The following is a 20,792-nucleotide window of genomic DNA, read 5'->3' as shown; positions in this document are numbered from 1 at the left end:
TATTTTACCATCACTGGTCACAGTAGTGTAATTATTATCACTTGCCATCACTATGAGAGGCTCTCCATTCAGGTCCAGGTTGGTCTTAGCCTTTTCTGTGTGGAATTATACGTTCACCTTGTGCATGAGTATTTTTTCTGCTGGTACTTCATTACTTTCCCACAGTCCAAAATACCTTTTGTTTAGTACTTGCTCTAAATTGCCTATAGGTGTGAATGTGTGTGATAGACCGATGATCTGTTGAGAGGGGTGGCATTTTGAACTGCTCTGCTGTTGAAATAAACTGCAAACTTGCATGAAACAGAACAAAGGATAGCCTTTTATACCAGGTTCTGCTTATGCAGAGTTGGAATGGCTACCATGTGTTACACGAGGCTTACATCAGTTGATTGCAGTTGACACCAGAAAAAGAGCAAAGCTCATCCCAAAGCAATTGACAGTTAATCATGGAAATACAATCCCACAAAATATAAGAGCTGCAATTAAATTATCAATCATGGTTAAATTCTTTTGTACTGGAATAATTTGTGTAATTAATTATTCCAAACACTATTATTTTAAACACTTGACTGTTGTCGAAAACATGATAAGCCACAATCTTCATTATCACACATTGAGGCCACTGAAGACAAATACTTGTAAATCATGTTAATATCTCCAGTAAGACACCAAGTCATAACAGACAATAGAAAGGGGCACAACTAATAATTTCATTTATTGAGACATGAATTTGATGCATAATGGACTTCACCAGAAGCATTACACAGAGTTTCAGACCCCATTAATGGAATTAAGGCAAAAGTAAGTGACAGGATTCAACAATCATTTCTGGAACATAGGAATCACAACAAAGTGTCTGGGTGAACTCTTTTACACAGTACATGTAGTAAATACCAGCAAGTTGAGGCCTGTTGCAGGAAAACTCCACTGATGTCAGACATCACAGAGTCTGCACTTGAGTGGCATCGTGGGTTTTCAGGTGTCTTTTAAGGTGATTGAGGCATGTGTAGGTCTTTGCGCAGAGCTGACAGGCGTAAGGTCGAACCCCTGTGTGATTCATGGTGTGTTTTTTAAGTTCGCTGCTACGTGAAAATCCTTTCCCACACTCCGAGCACACATACGGGCGCTCGCCGGTGTGAACGCGCATGTGAAGCGTCACTTTGCTTGCCTTGGTGAATCCTCTCCCACACACAGAGCACTTGTATGGCTTTTCCCCCGTGTGGGTGCGCCGGTGTATCTGCAGCTCGCCGGCTGAGACGAAGGCCTTTCCGCAGTCAGAGCACAGATATGGCTTCTCCCCCGTGTGAGTCCTCACGTGTATGTTGAGATTGCCGGACATGGAGAACCGTTTCCCGCAGTACGTGCACTGAAAGGGCCTCTCGCCTGTGTGGCTGCGCATGTGGAGGTTCAGGTGGTGCTTGTTCTTGAATGCTTTGCCGCACCGCACGCACATCTGAGTCCTCTGTTGTTTGTGCCGCAGCTTGTGAGCTGTCAAACAGGCGACGGAGCTGGAAAACGTCCTGCACTGCTTACACTGAGTGGACAGCTCTGGAGGATGCGGAGGATGAGCCTTCTGATGGGACTTCAGCTCGCTCATGCTGGGATACACATCTCCACACTGTTTGCATCTGAAGTTTCGGTTCTTCTTGTGGGTCAGCTCATGCTTCCCCAGCAGGTACATCTTCTTAAAGCTTTTACTACACTGAGAGCAGTCAAAGCTTTTGACGCTGTGAACACACTGGTGCCTAAATTTCTCCTGTATAGACTGAAAGCTTCGCTCACATTTGATGCAAATATACGCTGCTTTTGCGCACTGCGTCCGCCTGTGGGTTGACAGATCTGACGTCCTCCTGAAGGCTTTCCCGCACTGTGAGCATTTGTAAGGATTCTCTCCAGTGTGCAGTCGCTGATGCTCCAGAAGCTCATAACGGTAAATGTAGCACTTTCCACACTGAGCGCATTTATGTGCAATTCTCTGCCGTTGTGGCCCAATCAAAGAGCTCGATGTGAGCGAGCTCTCAACAGATGCAGATGGCGCCTGGGAGGTGGCTGCAGCACGGCCATCATGTCCGTCCTCAACGTGAACGCCAGGAACACCCTCCTGGTGATTCTCTTGTGTTGTTTTCCCTGTATTGCTGCCGTTTAGTTTGTCAGACGTCTTCTGAGATGGTTGACTAACATCCTGCAGGTGAAAACCTGTGGCCTCTGGAAGAGAGTTCACCTTAGACTGGTCATCAAATATGATCATGTTAGAGTCCACATCTTTGGCACTTAATGAGGCAGGAAGAGTTAAAGACTTAAAGAGCCGTTGCTCTGAGGGAGATGACACTATTGAGGGAAAAAAAAGACAAAAAAAAAAAGTGTTATATTTTACACATGATGTTCATGATAATTCAAAGAAGCACTCATTTGTTTTTGTATAAAACTGTTTATAGCATGTTCATCAGAAATGTCTGGGAAATGTGTTCCTTGCTGTGGGAGTGCACAAGCGCCGGTTCCACAGAGATTTCGGGATGTCTGTGGATTTGTTTTCGGACATCTGTGGCCAACCTGAATCTCATGTGAGGAAGTGGGAACATAAATGATTTCCAAGTCGGTCTGACATTGTTATTCTTATGAAACATTTTTTATTAAGCACGTCATGACTGGTTGCAATGTGTTTTCGGTCTGTGTGAAAGTATTTCTGACAAACGCAATGGCTTGAAAAAAACATTTAGTTGGAAAAATAAAGAAAAAAGTGGGTCATGGTCTTTAAAGGCCTAGCAGATGTTAGATGACAGATCTGTTATATTTATTTTCCACCAACTCTGCAATCAATAAAAGTGTCAGTATAAGTTATGTTTTTTTCTCTCTAACTCATTAAACTATCAATATGGTTTTGTATATCTTAGAATAATGACCAATTGAAAATGGAGATTTTTCATGTGTTTGGCAATAATAATTTTTTGGGAGATCTTGAAAAACACAGATGACAACTAAAACCTGCAAATATCTTTCTGATCATTCAATATCATCAATTGTAAGGCATTGTCAATAATTTACAAAGTAAAACACTGGCTGTTGTTTAACACAGAGAGACTCACCACTGGAATCTATGCTGGTTATCTCACAAAAACACGATTTGTTTTTGAGCAACACCTTGAGGTCCTCAGCTTTGGTTTGACACAGCAGATCCTTTTCCAGCACAGATGATATGTCACCTATCCATGCTGCAGTCTTTATCAAACAAATACAGTTTTTTAAATTCACCAAAACCACATCATCCAGCTCAGTAAGTGTTCAGTAAAAAGAAAAAAAAAATTTAAGGGAGTGTGGTGTCTCTACCTGCATGAAGTCTGGAACAATGAACAGCTCTTCCAGTTTGTGAGCCAAGGTGCAAATCAGAGTTTCCAGTGCTTCATCAAATTCAGGCCCATACTCTACAGGAAACACGTTCTGTCAGAAGAGAGAGAATAAATATCTATTTGTTCTCTCTCTTCTCCACTTTTGCCAGTGCATTGATACCTAACTCATCCTGCACAATTTATCCATCTAAATATCACTTTTATTCCTAGTTTTTCATCCAACCATCTTCTATACTCTTTTTTTCCAACACAGGGTTGTCGGGTATTTGAGTTGGGTAAGACTCGATCCTGGACAGGTCACAGGACAAACACAGTGAGAGACAGTCACACTGACTGGCAATTTAGGACCACCAATCAAACTGAAATACATGTTTTTGTAATGTAGAAATGTTGAAGGGACTGAGCTGTCAAGTTACACTTCATAGTATGAGTAGAAAGCAAATGGCAGAATTCACCTTAAGGTAATGTTCTCTCAGTTTTGAATCATCCAGGAGTTTGTGAACAAGCTGAACAAAGTTGGCCTCAGGAGCTTCATTTCTTGGATTTATCTGACAAATTAAATACATCTAAAATGAAACTCAAATGATAAGCCAGTGGTGGCATTTCAAGAACGTAACATCTCACTCACCTGTCCTGAGCTACTTATACTCAGGTCATCCAACTGGGTTCTGACGCGACTCAGATCGTCTGATGGCTCAGAGTTTAACATCTGTACCATCACCTGGACAAACAACATTAAACAGACAATAAAGATAGCCAAACAGCAGTAAATTGTTGTATTGTACATGTAAGTATCTTACTTTGGCTCTTAAGCCCAGCTTCAGCAGTCGCATCTGTGTGTCTGCCAGGATGCCAGGAATGACTCCAGCGACCAAAGACACAAACTCCTCCACTTTCCTGTAATGCGCTACATTCCTCAGATGAACCACCTTCCACATCACAGCCGACATCAGCCTCAAGGGAGAAACCAGGAGCCTCAGCGATGACAGGGGGAGGGGACCCTCTGCAGGTAGCAATGGACATTAATAACATCATCAAAATTAATTGGCATTGTAATGAAACAAAAAAAAAAAGGTAACTGGAAACATAAACATCAATCTGTGTGGCGATGGCTATGCAAATGTTCCTCAAGGTCTTAATGAAATGCAAGAGTCCTGAAACTCACTGCAAACTCTGCAAACAGGCTACAAACATCAAAACATAACGGTATGAACCCAGTGAAGATACTGACACGTTACCCATTCTGTGCACCGGACTTCGGAGAGTTGACGGAAAGTAAAGGGTTTTTGATTAAAGCGTTCCTCTTCTGTGTTGTGAAGCTAAAAAACGACTAAACGTTTCTGATAAGTTCCTTCATGTCAACACAAACACAGCGGAGCAACACTTCCGGACTTTTCTTCTTCGTGAGATGTTTCAGTTTTGTTTTCTTCAGCGCCACCTGCAGCCTGCTACCACAAAACGCAGCCAGGCTATTCATTCAGAATACTTTTTAATTTATCATCATCTTGATGACAAATATAACAAAAGCACAATTTTAGATGGACTGGAATGTTTCTATGAGCATTAATCAACACAGAAATATTTGTAACTTGGCTAATTAAAGTGTTGCTTGACTGGGTCAAAATATGAGACAGAAGCCCATCACTTCCGCTGTGGAATCAGTCGTGCGCGGATCGTGAACAGGATTACGTAACACCCGGACACCTGGATAACTCAATCACTGCTTAAGATAATCTTTTGTCTGTGGTGATTGATCTGTTTGAACAGATAAAGCACAGAGGACAAGCCGAAACAATGTGAGACGATACAATCACATCAGTGTTAAAAAAAAAAAAAAACTCAAAAAAACCCCAAACAAATCATTTAATCTTCTGGAGCTGTAATGCTATCAGTTTCAGGTTAAGTGTAATTTATTTAACAAAAGGTCAACGACAGAAGCTGAGCTGCATTGATGGGATTTACCGGAGGAGAGATTAAAACACTGATTTAACATTAGATGGGACGTTTCTACTCAGAACAATGAAATGATGGACGTGTTAATGTGTGTTTTTTCTCACATTGATCTCTAATACCGCCCAGAACGTGAGCAGCAGAACTCATTTCTCCGAATCGAGCGCCGATCATCAGACTCTCAGAGACTTTCAGGAGCAGAAACACTGTTCCACTCGGACATCACTGGACGTTAAGCTGAAAGTAAGTGCTCAGTCAGTATCATCACATCTGTTTTTTTTAAAAGTGCTCTGAGTGCATCTTTAGGTGGTTTTGTGAGATAAAAGCAGCACCCACTAGTGGCTGCACAGAAACACTACACCCGTTATGAAACATTTTTAGATTTTGGAACTTGGAACTTTTCTGAAAGAAAAGAATAACATTAATAATTTTGTCCTGAAAAACTATGTTTTTCTTCCCAAATAGCAAGAGCATTTTTGTAGATTCTATGTGAAATCAGTCAAGAAAACAGAATGGAGAATAGAGAGCAGAAAAGGGCAGAATGATGGCACTGTGGCCTCAAACTGGATTAAACAATGAAGATTAACAATGAAGAAAGTCACTATCGAGAGCCGTCTAACCCATTATTTATTAAACTGAAAGTTTTGACATTTCCCGTTATTGTTGATTTAAGCATCCTAAAAATAATGTATAAGGCAAAGTGGAATTTATTGCTGTAAACCTTCAGAATATGTTCGAAATAAGAACCAGTAGATACAATCTTAAAGGAATAGACTTGTTCAAAAAACCCAGATTCAGAACCATAATCAAGGAAAGAAACATTGTGGTAAAAGGAGTGAACTTGTGGAATGCTCTGAAACAGGAAATCAAAGAGTGTAAAACAATTATGACATTTAAGAAATATATAAAAAATTCCACACTGGAAAAATATGAAAATGAAAACTAAGTTGTTGCGGGTGAAACATTTTTTTGATTTAATGAATATGAGTTTTTGAGTATCGTTACTTTGTATTTGTTCAAATACTGTATGTAAAGGGGCAGATATAATAAGATTGTTCTTCTTTCTGCTCCTTTTCTTTCGTTTGTTTGGTGTCTAGACTGATGACATTGATGTAGTTTCATCTTTTTTGTTTTTTGTCTTTGTGTTGTTTTAAACGAAAGAAACAAATAAAACAAACCAAACCAAACCAAGGTCCGATGGTTTAGACTGCAAAGCACAATACCAGCCAGAGACCTCAGCAATAAAACATTGTTACTGAAGTTTTGAATAATTTCAAATCCCATTTAATGAAATGATTTTTTGTGTGCATGTGTGTGTGTGTGTGTGTGTGCAGAAAATGACCAAAAAGGGTAGAAGATCAGACTGTGGCCCGAGGAGGGGAAGACAGGAGAGGTCCGTGGAGGCAGAGGCCCTCAAACCCCTCGAAGAAATACAGAAGAAACTTCTTTTTGAAGAGAAATGTTTAAACAAAAAGAAAGAAGATCTGGAGATCGAAAGGAAGAAAATGACCATCGAGCGGGAAGCCCTGCAGAAAGAGCGCAGTCGGATGGTTGAGATGAGGAACGCATTCTGCTTGGAGAAAGAAAACGTGAAAAAAGAGAGAAAAGCCTTGGAGGATGAGAAGACAGCGATGGCCATCTGGAGAGAGGCCTCCAGGCGGGAGCAGTCTGAGGTACAGAGCATGAGGGAGGCTTTCCAGCTGGAAAGACAACGCATGCAGGAAGAGAGAGAAACCTTTGATCAGAAGGTCAGGGAACATCTCATGGTGATGAGATCCTTTGAGGATGAATATGATGACATGATCAGTGACAGAGAGGCATTTCAGATCGAGAGGGAAGAGATGGCGATGATGAGGAAGGCCTACATCAGGGAAAAAGCAGGCATCCAGAAGCTGAGAGAAGAATACCAGCTGGAAAAAGACCGTTTGGAGAAAGAGAGAAAAGAGTTCAAAGAAGAACAAGTGTCCAAATTTAGGAGAAGAAGAGCCTTCAATGCTGAGAAAGAGGCCATGAATGAGGAGAGGAAGGTGTGGGAGGCTGAGAAAGAAGAGCTGGAGAAGCTGAGGAGAGCCCTCTGTCGGGAAATGGAAGACCTGCAGAAGGTGAGGAAGGAGGTTCTGAACGCTGACACTCTTCAGGCCCAAAGCCTCCTCACTAATTTAAACATGTCGAATCATGTAATAATTCATCACAGCACATTTCATTGCATAATGTAATCACAGTTCTGTTCTATTGTCTGAAGGAGGCCGACATGATGCAGAGTAAAAACCTGGCAGAACCAGCACACACACCTTCCCTGGACGCCGCTGCGACCGGAGATGGAGAAGCGTCGTGTCAGCCATCCTGCAGCTCTGTTTCCGTCGCCTTGCAGTGACGTGTGAGGCAACTGCAGGGGCCAGAAGATAAAGAAACATCCAGATGGATCAGACAGTGGATCAGACTCTGATGAGCCAGCACAAGCTCTTCCTTGGACATGTCTACCTCTTTTGATGATTCACATTGAAAATAAAAATGTTCCTCAGAACATTTTCCATTTTAACAAGTATTTCTGAGGAACACTGGGGAAATATTTGGCCACTTCAGTGGTCTTCGACTAATTCCTCACTTTGGCGAGAACCCTGTCTGAAGAATGTTTTAAGATACTTTAAGACCCCTGTCAAGGGAAAATCTTCTTAACTTTTTTGAATAGCCTACATGTTCTAAATACAGAGCTTTCTCTCCTTCAAGTCACCGCGTTGTTGTAAATAGTTTAAAGTGCTCCATCTCTGTATCTTGGCTCCTAGTTTATAGTTCCTTTTTTTTTTTGTTTTTTGTTTTTTGTTTTCCTTTTCCTTTTTAATACGTGCTAGTGAAGGAATGGAAAAAAAACTGCATAAAACATTTTTTTTTGAGAGGGGAGTTAAACAGAGAACAATGGTAATAGAGTACATGCTGAAACGAGTAAACACGCCCCCCCCCCCCCACAAAAAAGGAAAGAATCTATTCAGTATTTATATTATGTGAATGATTGTATATGTTTGTACTTTCCAAATAAAAATGAAATTTGAAAAAAAAAAAAAAAGAAATGAAAAAAGTTCTGTTTTGCTCTGACAAAAATGTCTGTGTTGAAGTTAAAATAAAACACGCCTGCTGGGAACCTGCTGAGATTCAAGACAGTAAAACAGGTATAGCTCAGCAAAAGCCTGATTAAAAGTCTGTTTTGCATCAGTCATATGCACATCAGGACTTTCTGGAAACAAATCTTAAACACAGCAAATCTTGAGTTAGCCCATTCCCAGCAGCCGGTCCCTCATGATGAGACCTGCTCATCGTGAATAGCAGCATTCTTCATCGGGTTGCACAGGGCTTTGTCCATCCTCGTCAAAGGACGTCCACTCCCATGTCTTTCTGGGACTCTTCAGTCTCTCTGCGTCTGCATTCACCCTGCTGATGACTCTCCAAGCTCGAGTTTACACGTGTTGGTCTGTGTTGGTCCATTAACAGAACCGCGACCTGCCAGTGTCGAACCCTGGCTGGCGTGGGTGGGATCGTTCTCGTTGATGGGATGGGCTCCAGCCGCCTGGATCCAAATCTGGACAAAGTGCGTGCTGGAGTATGCTGATTGAAATCTGTGATTCTATAGAAAACAAATGCATTTATACAAGCAAGGCCTCTTTTTTTTTTCTCTCTTGGAACTAAAGTGATGATAAACTATCCGCATTCTTGAAATTAATCTGTAAATGCAATACTCCCCTGGTGGTGGCAGTGAAGGATGTGAAATTGTGATGACCCAGTATTTAACAGAAACACAGGATCCATGAGAAAGTAATTAGATAGTGCCCCATCAGGCCATCTGGGCAGCGTTAGCCACCATGACTAAGTAAATCCCCTCAGTGCCTGGTGGATAACAGAAGGGCCACTGTACCTAAAAAGGCTATTTCCTCTTCTCTAGCTCTAGCCGCTTTTATAAACAATCACTTGGAAGCAAAACTTGCAAAAACACAAACACAAAACTTCATGGTCCGTTCTCCGGGGCTCCACTGTCAAAAAACATGTATATTTGAGGATAACAGGTGACTGAGTTTTCCTAAAATATGACTGTGTGTCCTTCTGTTTGCCTTGTGATGGGCTGGATACCCGTCCAGGAAGAACACAGGTGGGATCAACTCGACACCCTCAAGACCCTGAACTGGATTTTTAACAAGAACCGATAAAATAAAACAAACAAAGTTAGCTGGAATTTCTAAAGCCGACTCTCCCATAATTCAAAGCTAGATCTGAGGACGAACAAAAATTAATGTTAAAATTAAATTATTTTCTACTGAGCTCACAGAGTGACAATGACAAGACAAGAAAATCAATCATGATATTAATGTACCTGAAAGTTAATTCGGTATACGCCATAAATTCACCACGCAATCGATCAAATTCCTTTTGCATTTCACTTCACATTTTATGCAGTTACTTCATAATACATTTCAGTGACATTAGAGCGTTTCACTCTGCTGACACATTTGGTAATTAGACATAGTGCCTTTTTAATCTTTTTAAAAATGTTTTTTTTTTTCCCTCACTGATGAAGCTTTAATCTCCGCCACATGTCCAAACGCTTAAAAATCAGATCAATTACCAAGTCACAGTCATTCAAGGCACATTATTCTGGCACTTCACGGACAAACCCAAATTACATTCTGCGTAAGCATCTGCCTGGCCTGGACGGAAAAAGCGAAGTGTGTGTGTGTGTCAGTGCATTTATGTACACTTGTGTACAGTATACATGACTGTGTGTTTGTGTGTGGACGATGAATAGATAAAGAGAGTGAGTGCGTGTATTTGTGTGTGTCTGTGTGTAATTAAAACAAGTGATTTTTTTTTTTTTTTTTTGCATACAGATTATCCCTCTATCCCAGCTGGTCAGAGTTGGATTTGACCACCCCGACAACCAGAGAGGAAATCTCTTTCGGGCTAAATCCAAATTGGCACCCTTGATGATTTTTTTTTTTTTTTTTTTTTTTCCCAAACTGAAAACGTGGGAGTGTTCAACTATAAACTTGACTTCAGCATCACATGCTAAGATACGTTTTGGTCACATAACTTGCTGATATCATGAGATAAAATGTTTTTTTTTTTTAATTTGCTATGTTTTTTTTCATGACTGCAGTGGATCTTTTGGTGGTTAATCACGTTGCAACATCACTGCGCTGTTCTGTATCCACAAGAGAAACCATTTCTCTAATTTATATCTGTAAGTAAAGCATGTTCATCAGTGAGGATGCCTTTTGATGAGACTGTACTGCACTGGCCGAGCCACTGCGAACAACTGCAAGCTGTAAAGGGCAACATGCTCACAAGGACAGACAGGCGGGGAGATGCAGCGGTTTTGTGCACATCTGTCCTTTTTTTTTTTTTTTTTGGGATCCATGGACTCAGAGACAGAGAGATTTAACAGTCCCTGATGTGTAATGAGGTCAAATCAGCTGAAAATGGACCGACACTCACAGTTCTGGACTCTGTTTTGATATGTTTTTGTAAAAAATAAATAACATCTAGACATTTTATTAATGGACGTGAAAGGACAGTAAAAAATGTCAAAGACAGAGGACACATATAAAAAAAACAAAACAAAACAAAACAAAAAAAACTCCAAACTACGTATCACTGACTGCACTGGAACCTCCACAAATATGGAAAAGAGTTTTATTACTTTTTTTTTCAAACAGTCCATAAAACTTTTAACCTAAATGCAATACAGACAATCAGGTTATCAAGGAAGGTCTTTATATAAAAATGAACACATTATGTATAGATAATTTGATCATGTCTTCTTCTGGCCTCCACAAGAGTCATTAAAACGGCCTTTTCGATATAAATACATTACAAAAAATAGGTAAAAATTAGCTTTACATAACAATGTACAGCCTCAAAGCTCTTTACACACTTAATTACAAAATGAGCTTTCAGCGCACTCATGCTCTTCCAGTCCACATCCATCAGATCAAATTAATTTATCCAAAGAGATTCAGTGAAGTGTGCAGACAACAATCAAAAATCAGGCACATGATTCAGGGATTATCCGTACACACAGCCCTTCGTTGTAAATGACAGTCGAGCTTAAACTTCCAACGTTAGATGTGACAAGCAGCTGTGAGCGGTACTTTTTCATGACAAAAGATGTTTCCTCACGTGAGAAATAATCTATCTGTGCGTCCCTTTGTGTGTCTGTGTTATGAAATGAATACATTTGATTACACTGCTCAGTAAAAAAAAAAAAAAAGTCACTGAAACATCATGATTTCCTCGCAGGAATAAATTCCAAATTAATTTGTCTTATCATTTGGTATGAGCTCCTTTCTTTAATTCGAAGAATCAATTAGAAAAATGTTGAGATGATAATGGCATCGCTTCAAACTTCACTTTTATTGTGATGTTTGCATGTTCTCCCAGCGTGAGGGTTTTCTGGGTGTACTTTGTTTTTTTCCCCCCGTAGTTCAAAAACATGTGCATCAGGTGGATTAGCTTCTCTGAAGTTGTGAATCTGTGCGTCTGTGTCTCTGTTCGTCTTGTGGCGGACGGTAACTTATTTACACCGAGTTTTGCTCGTAGTCAGCAGGAATCAACTCCAGCTCCTCGTGACCCTGAGTTGGACAAAGTGGGAAAGAAGATGGAAGAATTTACCCCGACGACTGATTGCAATGACTGAGAAAATAAGCTGTAATGAGAGTCTTCATATGTCCACATCCTGTATTGTAGCTGTCGCTTATTACAGTGGATTCTGGAGGATTCTGTATTTGTTTGAAACTGAAGGTAAGAACATTTTACTAAAATATTAAAGGCTCGAGGTTTCATCTACAATGATGTATTTCTATAACTTCTACCAGTTATAAAATCACTTCAACTAATGTGTTACTGTGATATTTTAGCTTGCATTCTACCTAAAATCAATCAAATGTGTTTGTGACCACTGAAAATTACGAATAGGAATCTAAAATTGTAAGTAGATTCACGCTGTAGAGCTGACAGTAGAAAATGTATTGTTTTCTGTAAGTTAGGCCTCTTTTCCATCTCAACGTTCACCTTTAAGTTAATATGATATATATAATTTCTCCTTGACGTCCTGCAGGCGGACGCTGCCACATACAGCTTTTCCCTTTGAATTCGAGGCTGTAAATTCTTTCAATATTTCCTGTTTTCTCACTATCTGGTAAAATATGAAAAAAAAAATGCAGTGTCTTCAACTGTGGGCGATTTTGATCTACTGTGCATTCTCCACTGTAAACAAAGCAATCCAAAGCACTGCAATTACTCTGCACACGACTGAGTCTCAAAGAAAGGTCTCCTCGTAGTTTTCGCCATGCTCAGCGAGTTCCGGATCTCTGGCCGCCTCGGAGAGGGTCATGGAGGCCGCCCTGGTCACGCTGTCGTAGGACGGCGGTGAGGACATCAGCACGTCCTCCGTTATCTGCATGAAGTCCACCCCCGTCGGCCCGTAATGCTGTATCATGGACGCTATGAGCCCCTCTCTCTCCGGGGCGTTTTCCACGTCCACCACAGCCTCGTAGTTGATCTGTCTGTAGAGGTAGGACGCCTGCTTCATCTGCCGGCGCACCAGATGTCTCCTGTAGCATCTTTGGATGATGATGGCGGACACCTCCTCCAGTTTGCGCCGCAGCGTGGAGGTGATAGGCTCGTGGGATATTTTGGAGGGGTTGGTCATCATGAATTTCTCCTCCATCTGCTGCTTGAGGGCGTCCATTTCACCTGACTCCCCCAGGACGCGCTTCGTGAAGGCAAACAGGATGTCCAGGCAGTGGATCCGGTCCCCGCTGACCATGGGGAGGTCCATGGCGATCAGCTTGATCTTGTTGGGCTTTGCGATGCGCAGCGGCTCCGACAGCGTGTCGGCGAAGCTCGACAGCATGGAGAACTCGATGAACTGCGTGGCCTCGGAATCGAACTTCTCCCAGACCTCATAGAACATTTCGAAGTCGTCTTCGCTCAGCGGCTCGGTGCTCTCCTCGGTGGCGACGCTGAAGTTCTCCAGGATGATAGCTATGTACATATTTACCACGATGAGGAAAGAAATGATAATGTAGCTGACAAAGAAAGCGATGCCCACTGAGGGGCTCCCACAGTTTCCCCGGGTGTTGGTGCCTGTATTGACAAAGTGAACGTCACACTCGTCCGGGGAACTGGCCATGATGGGGCTCAGGAGGTTGTCCCAACCTGCGGAGGTGCTGATCTGAAAAAGGCAGATCATACTGTTCCCGAAGGTCTCGAAGTTGAACATGTCGTCGATCCCGTCTTGCTTTTTCACGTACGCAAAGTTCGCCATACCGAAGATGGCGTAGATGAACATGACGAGGAAAAGCAGGAGGCCGATGTTGAAGAGTGCCGGCATGGACATCATTAAGGCAAACAGTAAAGTCCTTATTCCTTTGGCTGCACGTATAAGTCGAAGCACACGTCCGATCCTCGCCAGTCTGATGACTCGGAAAAGGGTCGGCGACACAAAGTACTTCTCAATGATGTCGGCAAGAACGATTCCTGAAGGACACCAAAACAAAACAGGTTTGTCATATTGCTCTTACCTTGATGTTCAATGATAATAAAAATGTGAAATATGTGTACTTGGCTTCAATTCTTACCCACAATAGACAAAATTATAACCACAAAATCAAAAATGTTCCATGCAACGGTGAAGAAATAACAGCGAAGGGCAAAGATCTTGATCAGGCATTCGGTGGTGAAGATCACGATGAAGACCAGGTTGATCATGTTGAGGATGAACTCCATGTGCTGCGACTGCTCGTCGGTCTCCATCATCATGGTCACCATGTTGACGATGATGAGCATCATGATCATGATGTCGAAGGCCTGCCTGGACACCAGGTCGAAGAAGAACGCCTGCAGGATGTTCTGCGATCGGGGAACAAACAGGGAACTCAACGAGTCAAAGTGACAACACGGTAATTCATCAGCAGTGTCTGCACCCAGACTGATGCTCTGCAAAAGAAACATTTCAATCATATTATGAAAAAGAAGAAGACAAAGATAGTTTTCCTTACCGTAGGCCTTGGTATCGGCTTTTGGGGTTTCTTCGTGCCTAACTTCTTCATTGCATTGTAGTACTTCTTTTGCTCCTCAGTCATGAAAATGTCCTGTCCACCTAAGTATTTAGGAAATGCATCACATTATTTATTTCCATTACAAACAATGTATTCAACATTAAACAGAGGGAAGAAAAATTAAACAGCGATTTTGGAAAACAATGCAAATGTTCCTTGCATCTGTGTTCCTGGATTTCAAAGGCAACACGACTTTCTGAGAGTTTAAAGACGATCTAATAAAGCTTTGGAGACGAAGCCTCTTCATATTTCTTAAAGCAGATCCAGACCAGATCCAGACTTCCCTTTAAGGCAAGAACCTCGTGTGTGAGTGGTTTTTATACTTTGTAAAGCATCAACAGAACCTCCTCGTGATGAAAAAGCCTTATTTCTTATTTCTAGTTCTAGCTTTAAAAGACAAACTGCCTCATTGATGTTTTTAGTTCTAAAATTTTGCATTGACAAGGAGTTCTAAAAGTTCAATAGTCTTCTTCAAAGATAGATCGGCCAGGTGTCTATGAATGCATTTTGTGTGACAGGAAATGTACCATAAAGGCTTAACTTAATAAATGTCATATTTATCAGCAGATGTTACCACAACACAGTGCTAAAAGTGTGAAGATCATCTTGAATGTTTACGTTTCTCAGCAAACTAAATACACAAAACTTTAATTTGTCCTGTTTGGTGATAAATTCAAAGAACCAAGAGATCCGAGCAGTGACGGCAGAATTTGTAATACTTATCTTTCTTTTCTGCTGATTGAAATTATCAATGATGACACCAATGAAAAGGTTGAGGGTGAAGAAGGAGCCGAATATGATGAAGATCACGAAGTAGATGTACATGTAGAGGTTGATTTCTCTGATGGGTTGTTCCTCCACCTGAAGGCAAACAGTTTTACCAACATGTCAGCTCACTAATATATGGAGATCTAAAAAGGTCCTGGAATTAGACAGATGTACTTACTCCTCTTGAATCAACAGCTGCATACATTATTTCCATCCAACCCTTAAATGTTGCCTGTAATATTGAAGTGGAACACAGTATTATTTTCTTTGCGCTGATATTGTGACCAACTGATTTTAGTTAGAGAAATACAACTTTGCTGATGTTGATAGAAATGTCTGTATCGCTTCGGATCAGATGACAGAAAGCAAGCCGACATGAGCGTGAACATATCGTAGTTCTTTCAAGAACGCAATGAGCAAAAACTATAAATGCACCATGTAAATTACTGTCTTGCCTGACAAAGGGTTATTTTAATCCCCTTGAACTTTTACTCCATGTTAAAATGGGTTTAAAGTCTCCTAAATATGAGATTTTGAAAAGAAAAAAAACAAAAACAAACGGCAATTTAATCCCTACAAAAGAGTTAATCCCAAAACCAGGCAGGCGTGGCGGAAGGGGGCAATATTAACGACACGTGACGATTACACAGATATTCAATCAGAAAACAATAAGCTACTGATGATGGACCATTTCTAGGGATAGAAGAGAGATTGACTGACTGACTGGCACTCATCGACAACGCTCACCACTTGCAGAAGGGAAAGGTAGCCGAGTCCCACGTTGTCAAAGTTGACCTTTACTTTGGTCCAGTAGAACTGCGTGTCGTTCATGGAGAGGCACTCCGACTTGTTGTTGACGATGGAGACGCTGTGGATGAAGCCCGTCCTGTTCACGCACTTCCCGAACTTGCCGGCAAACAGGTTGACGCCCATGATGCTGAAGATGAGCCAGAAGATCAGACAGACGAGCAGCACGTTCATGATGGAGGGGATGGCGCCGATGAGGGCGTTCACCACCACCTGCAGAGCGGCAGACACAGCAAGACGGTCAGTTTGTGAAAAATGACACAGAGTTCGTAGTCATTTTTTTTTTTTTTTTTTTAACATTTCCCGCCACTTCCCAGATTTTCGGACTGGCATTAAATGACAACGTGAAACGCGTTTCTCACCCTCATGCCTTCAAATCTGGACAGAGCTCTGAGAGGCCTCAAAGCCCGGAGCGTCCGAAGAGACTTGATGGCAGCGAAGTCGGAATACCCCAGAGAATTTGCCACCAGGCTAATCAAGGACACCTACAGAGGATGCAGAAAATAAAGTGAATTGTGAGGGTCATGCACACAGGTGAGTCTATCTTCAACCCTTCAGAAGCACTTCGAAAAAAGTAACGTATGGGGATACTTGAAACACATTACTCATACAGAACTAAGATGTCTCAATTATCATATAAAAAAAGATATGCAGAGAAAAAAAGAAACAATCAAAGAGCCATATTTAGTGTATATTTTGGGACATTCCACAGTTAGGAACACAAATGTTTATTTTTTTTATATTTAGAATTTTTTTTTTTTTTAAGTAAATTTAGACTTCCACTCTATTCTACATTCAAAACAGACAAAACAAAATGGTATTCCGCTGTTGAATGGCCCATGGATGACGGCTATGAATGAAAATGATATCAAAATGAAAGAAGGGAGAGAGAGCGATTCATGTCATGGCTGATAATGACAAAACACAGACAAGTATGCACGTATGGACCAATAACGTCCATGTATGCATACTCAGCTATATATGCATATACATATGTATATATATCAAATAGAGTGAGTTTTATAAAGAAGTTATATCTGTCTGTGCCAAATTTGTTTCCGAATTTGTTTTTATTTGGGCCAATAAGGTAATCAAAAACAATTTAGGGCTAAAAAGGTCCCAATAGTCTGTTTTTCTTTATAAAAGTCTATTTATAGATGTGTTTGTCCAATATCTAAAGAAGATACTCCAAATCCGTATCAGCGCTACAGAAGTCTTTGGCTCCACGAGGGTACAGACAAAAACATAAAAAAAAAAAAAAAATCAATAAATAAAATAAAAATAAACAGTGATGATATCTTTCTCAACAGAAAAGGACAATAGGTAGTTATAATGATCACCAGTATATTTAATATCTTAAGACATAACGAAGAAGACTTGTTAAATAAATAGGACGCTAGTTTTGAGGTGAATTCAACTGGTGTATTTTATGAAGTAAACCTGAGAATCGAAATGTCTGCTCTGCAGACCAAGTGTGGGTAATATCGTACACAGTGCACCAGATCTTCTGTAGATAAACCTCAGAGTGGATGGCACTGCTTTTGTTTTCGATATAAAAGCCAAGGTCCTGAAGTAGGCAGTATTGAAAATCACCCTTTTTTGTTTTTTTAAATAAAAGCATTTAAAAAACAGGACAGTGGCTTTTGATATCACAACAAAGGGCATTTACGAGTGAAGAAACATCAGAATTTGTGATGCGGATGCGAGTTTCCGACCTCAGAGCCCATACTCACCGGGGGACCTGCTAATTATACAACTTACCCTAACAATAGAGCGGTCTGTGGCGATCTGTATAACAGCAGGTGAAATCACAGGAAGTCAAGTCAGGCTTTTGGCTGCATGCTTTGTGCAAGTTGGATGTGGTTACAGAGCCAAATTCCCCACGCTTGCACCAGATAACGCCCGTCACTGGCAAACATTTGATTTAACCGACCAGATCCTGACAGAACAGAACCACACGGAGCCGTTTCGAATTTGGATAAATTCAGAAATCTGTAAGCCAAGACAAAAGCTTCAGGGCTTCTTTACAGCGTCCTCGTTCTGGTGTAACACACAGCATCCACTTATTGCATTGATGGTTCAGTCACTGACGGGGAAAATCCCACATATACGATCAGCATTCTGCCAGTTACAGCCTGAAATCTCAAAACATGTTTTAAACAAAAGATCGCTCCTTTTCAGCTCAGTGAAACAAAACAGCCACTTACATCTACAATAAGAAAGTCGAGCCAGCACCAGTAGTTGGTGAAGTACTTCTTGAAGCCGTATGCGATCCATTTAAGAAACATCTCCAGCACGAAGATGTAGGAGAAGATCTTGTCAGCATACTCCAACACCACCTTGATGACTTTTCTCTTTTCAATGTAGATGTCTTCGAACGCCTGGAGTGGAGAGAAAAAAAACACAGGACACCATGTTAGATGTGAATGAAAACTGTAGAATTCACAGTTTTTTTTATCAATGGAGGCAGAATTCTGTTTTTTCCTGCCCCGGATTGAAATTACCTTTACACACATAAGGGATTTGCAGGAAACAATGCAGAGTTTAATCCAGCATTAGTTTGTGATTTTATCTCATTGACATCAGCCCTTTTGTTCACCCATCAGCTGTATTCAAGCTCCATTAATCCCTTAACAGCAAATAAAACACATTTGATACATGAGTTGTTCTGAAATTTCAAAATATCTCAAAAAACCAGGAGAACATTTCTGTTTTCCTTTGTGATTACGGTATTTGCGGTGGGTTTGTGGAGGTGATGAGCAAATGAGATGCACATATCCATGATATGACTTCGCCTCTGAGTCTCACCAGAGCGCCGCTGCTGAGCAGGATCATGAAGATGATGAACGTCTCGAACCAGCTGTGCTCCACTATCTGGTAGCAGGTCTTCCTCAGCCTCCACCACACCTGGCCCAGGCCCTGGCTGGTGTTGATGTTGCAGCACTGGCAGTGCCTCATGCAAACTGGTGACCGCACAAAAAAAAACAAGGCAGCGTGTCAATCGATCAATCTTTTTAAAGCACTTTTCATACAATCAAATGCAGCACAAAGTGCATTTTAAAAACTCCTCCCCGCCTCCATCGCTGTGTAATAAAAACAACACTAAGGAGATCGATAAAGAGAAGAACACAAAAAAACCATTCATAATAATCACGAAGTAATTTCTTGTAAGTAGGCAGAGGTTTCAATTAGCAGGATTAATAGTTCTGTAACCTTTGTTCCCTCGTTACATTTTCTACTCACATTCTGGGAAGCATTCCTCGGGCTCCAAGCTCTCCTCAGCCAGCTCAGAGAAATTGTCTGCCTCTTCTCCCGGCTTCCTCAGATCCACCGTGCTGCCCTCCGACAGGCTGATCTGCTCCTGCAGAGTAAAGCATCTCTGGTAAAACAACACTCAGACATCTATTATTAATGCGTGATGCATATCTAGCAGCACGATAAAATAACAACAAAGGGTTTGCTGTTCTGGATTTGGTAAATGTTTTCCTATACTTTCTTTCACTTTTCTAAAATGCAATTTCCTCAGAGAGGTAACCCCAGACTGAACGGTTTTATGCGCTGTGGACTTATCCCATCAAACCCAGCTCACCTAGATACACTGCCATACCTTTCAATCTCCTCTCAGCCTTAATACAGTTTTGATGAGATTTGTTTGTGTTGCAGCAACAACATATTGTGGCAGATTCATAGGGCAAAGGTGGATTTTTAATCTTATAAAATGGCATTAGGAACGTCCACGGGAAGCAGAGACAAGATTCCCTTTGTCACCAGCATTCAAGCAGAAAGAGTATGCATTAATTCTATATAACAATATAGGTTATGTATATAATTACACAGTCAGTTATAAGCAAATTCATGCAACAACGAAAGATGAAGACTTTAGGGCGAATATGACTACTTAAAAACATAAGACATGCTTTTTTGTGAAATGTTTACCTATTAAACATCTCAACAATTAGTGAAAAAAGGGAAAATCCTGAAGAAAGAATAAAGTAAACTAGAAAACGCTAGTACAAAGGTTTTTTTTTTTTTTTTTTCCAGTTTCCCTTCAAGAATTGGGGTGTTACAAGATGTTATGCTCCTGCCTTGTGTTTGTACAGTCCTATATGAGACAATACAAGCTGACCTGTCTTAGGTTCATAACATGTTATAAATATGAGCATTTTTCAAGCTTGTCACTGAGAAGGCTTGGAAAAAGTGTTATATTAAGACAGAAATAGCAGCTTAGTGCAACAGAATACCGCCTTGACCGTTTTCTGCATTTACGTAACACAGAGCTTCAAACGTCTCCGGACCTGGAGAGCATATGTCCCACGGAGCACAGGACAGACTTCGTAAAACGCGCCCGTCTTTAACACTGAGCAGCTGCTGATGTCCAGTTAAGCTGATGGCGGGTCGGAGGAGGCTTTTTTCATTTCCATTTTCCCTGATGCCTAATTCTGATGTGGTGTGGAGCAGAGAACGGGAGGGAAAGAGGAGGAGAGGACGCCAGACTGCGGGCCGCTCAGCTCAGCCTGGCCCCGCTCAGCTGTGTCAGTTTAATCTGCTCTGCAGGGCCTGGCTCCACATCTGGCCCGCTTCTGTCGGCCTGCCAGGCGGGACGGGACGGGACTGACGCAGCCACCACCCCGACGGCCCGGCAGCCCTCAGGACGTTCTGCGTACCTTCCTTTTCAAAGCTTTCTATTAAAATCATCAACATTATTTTCCACTCTTTTTTTCATAACGACTAAACTAGGTGGCTGTAACATGTTTACTGCTGTGCTGCAAAAGAAGAAGACTGCAAAATGGATCAGGATTTCTTTTCCTGAAGCTCACAT

The 20,792-nt window shown here is 41.3% G+C and overlaps 3 protein-coding genes across 7 annotated transcripts in view; 1 reads left to right on the top strand and 2 right to left on the bottom strand.

The window, feature by feature from the left end:
* Nucleotides 1–700: 700 nt before the first annotated feature.
* Nucleotides 701–4,721, bottom strand: LOC115406058 (zinc finger protein ZFMSA12A-like). Of its 3 annotated transcripts, none has more exons than XM_030115942.1 (7): nucleotides 4,576–4,721; nucleotides 4,145–4,347; nucleotides 3,973–4,065; nucleotides 3,800–3,892; nucleotides 3,325–3,435; nucleotides 3,084–3,216; nucleotides 701–2,328 (listed from the first exon to the last, which is right to left on the bottom strand). In XM_030115942.1, the coding sequence occupies exons 2-7, from the start codon at nucleotides 4,292–4,294 to the stop codon at nucleotides 941–943; spliced, it is 1,968 nt and encodes a 655-aa protein (XP_029971802.1). In that variant the 5' UTR covers nucleotides 4,295–4,347; nucleotides 4,576–4,721; the 3' UTR covers nucleotides 701–940. The 3 variants fall into 3 exon arrangements, with proteins under 3 accessions (XP_029971802.1, XP_029971801.1, XP_029971803.1); XM_030115941.1 differs by having other exon boundaries at nucleotides 4,583–4,721; XM_030115943.1 differs by lacking the exon at nucleotides 3,800–3,892 and having other exon boundaries at nucleotides 4,583–4,721.
* Nucleotides 4,722–6,631: 1,910 nt separating this feature from the next.
* LOC115405504 (trichohyalin-like) lies at nucleotides 6,632–7,668 on the top strand. Its single transcript, XM_030115100.1, has 2 exons — nucleotides 6,632–7,396; nucleotides 7,537–7,668. The coding sequence occupies exons 1-2, from the start codon at nucleotides 6,632–6,634 to the stop codon at nucleotides 7,666–7,668; spliced, it is 897 nt and encodes a 298-aa protein (XP_029970960.1).
* Nucleotides 7,669–12,509: 4,841 nt separating this feature from the next.
* Nucleotides 12,510–20,792, bottom strand: part of LOC115405052 (sodium channel protein type 4 subunit alpha B-like) — a 32,759-nt gene continuing 24,476 nt past the window's right edge. Inside the window, exons 18-29 of one of the 3 annotated variants that reach the window (XM_030114477.1) lie at nucleotides 19,217–19,334; nucleotides 18,782–18,936; nucleotides 18,181–18,354; nucleotides 17,735–17,761; nucleotides 16,336–16,458; nucleotides 15,914–16,186; nucleotides 15,345–15,398; nucleotides 15,122–15,259; nucleotides 14,339–14,443; nucleotides 13,919–14,189; nucleotides 13,032–13,817; nucleotides 12,510–12,646 (exon numbers count right to left, since the gene is read on the bottom strand). In XM_030114477.1, the coding sequence (XP_029970337.1) occupies nucleotides 12,573–12,646; nucleotides 13,032–13,817; nucleotides 13,919–14,189; nucleotides 14,339–14,443; nucleotides 15,122–15,259; nucleotides 15,345–15,398; nucleotides 15,914–16,186; nucleotides 16,336–16,458; nucleotides 17,735–17,761; nucleotides 18,181–18,354; nucleotides 18,782–18,936; nucleotides 19,217–19,334 (2,298 nt within the window). In that variant the 3' untranslated portion in view covers nucleotides 12,510–12,572. Of the gene's footprint in view, nucleotides 13,818–13,918; nucleotides 14,190–14,338; nucleotides 14,444–15,121; nucleotides 15,260–15,344; nucleotides 15,399–15,913; nucleotides 16,187–16,335; nucleotides 16,459–17,734; nucleotides 17,762–18,180; nucleotides 18,355–18,781; nucleotides 18,937–19,216; nucleotides 19,335–20,792 lie in introns of all 3 variants that reach the window. The other 2 variants (XM_030114475.1, XM_030114476.1) reach the window with 2 other exon arrangements.

Source organism: Salarias fasciatus, chromosome 18 (genome assembly GCF_902148845.1).
Source record: "Salarias fasciatus chromosome 18, fSalaFa1.1, whole genome shotgun sequence".
In the NCBI taxonomy this organism is placed as follows: domain Eukaryota; kingdom Metazoa; phylum Chordata; class Actinopteri; order Blenniiformes; family Blenniidae; genus Salarias; species Salarias fasciatus.
This window is presented reverse-complemented; position numbering and strand designations above follow the sequence as displayed.

Coding starts and splice junctions, on each gene's coding strand:
- LOC115406058 (XM_030115941.1), bottom strand. Junction 4,066..4,144: donor AGCTGGGCTTAAGAGCCAAA/GTAAGATACTTA, acceptor TTGTTTGTCCAG/GTGATGGTACAGATGTTAAA. Junction 3,436..3,799: donor TGAGAGAACATTACCTTAAG/GTGAATTCTGCC, acceptor CTCTTCTGACAG/AACGTGTTTCCTGTAGAGTA.
- LOC115405504 (XM_030115100.1), top strand. CDS start 6,632: ATGACCAAAAAGGGTAGAAGATCAGACTGTGGCCCGAGGAGGGGAAGA. Junction 7,397..7,536: donor AAATGGAAGACCTGCAGAAG/GTGAGGAAGGAG, acceptor TATTGTCTGAAG/GAGGCCGACATGATGCAGAG.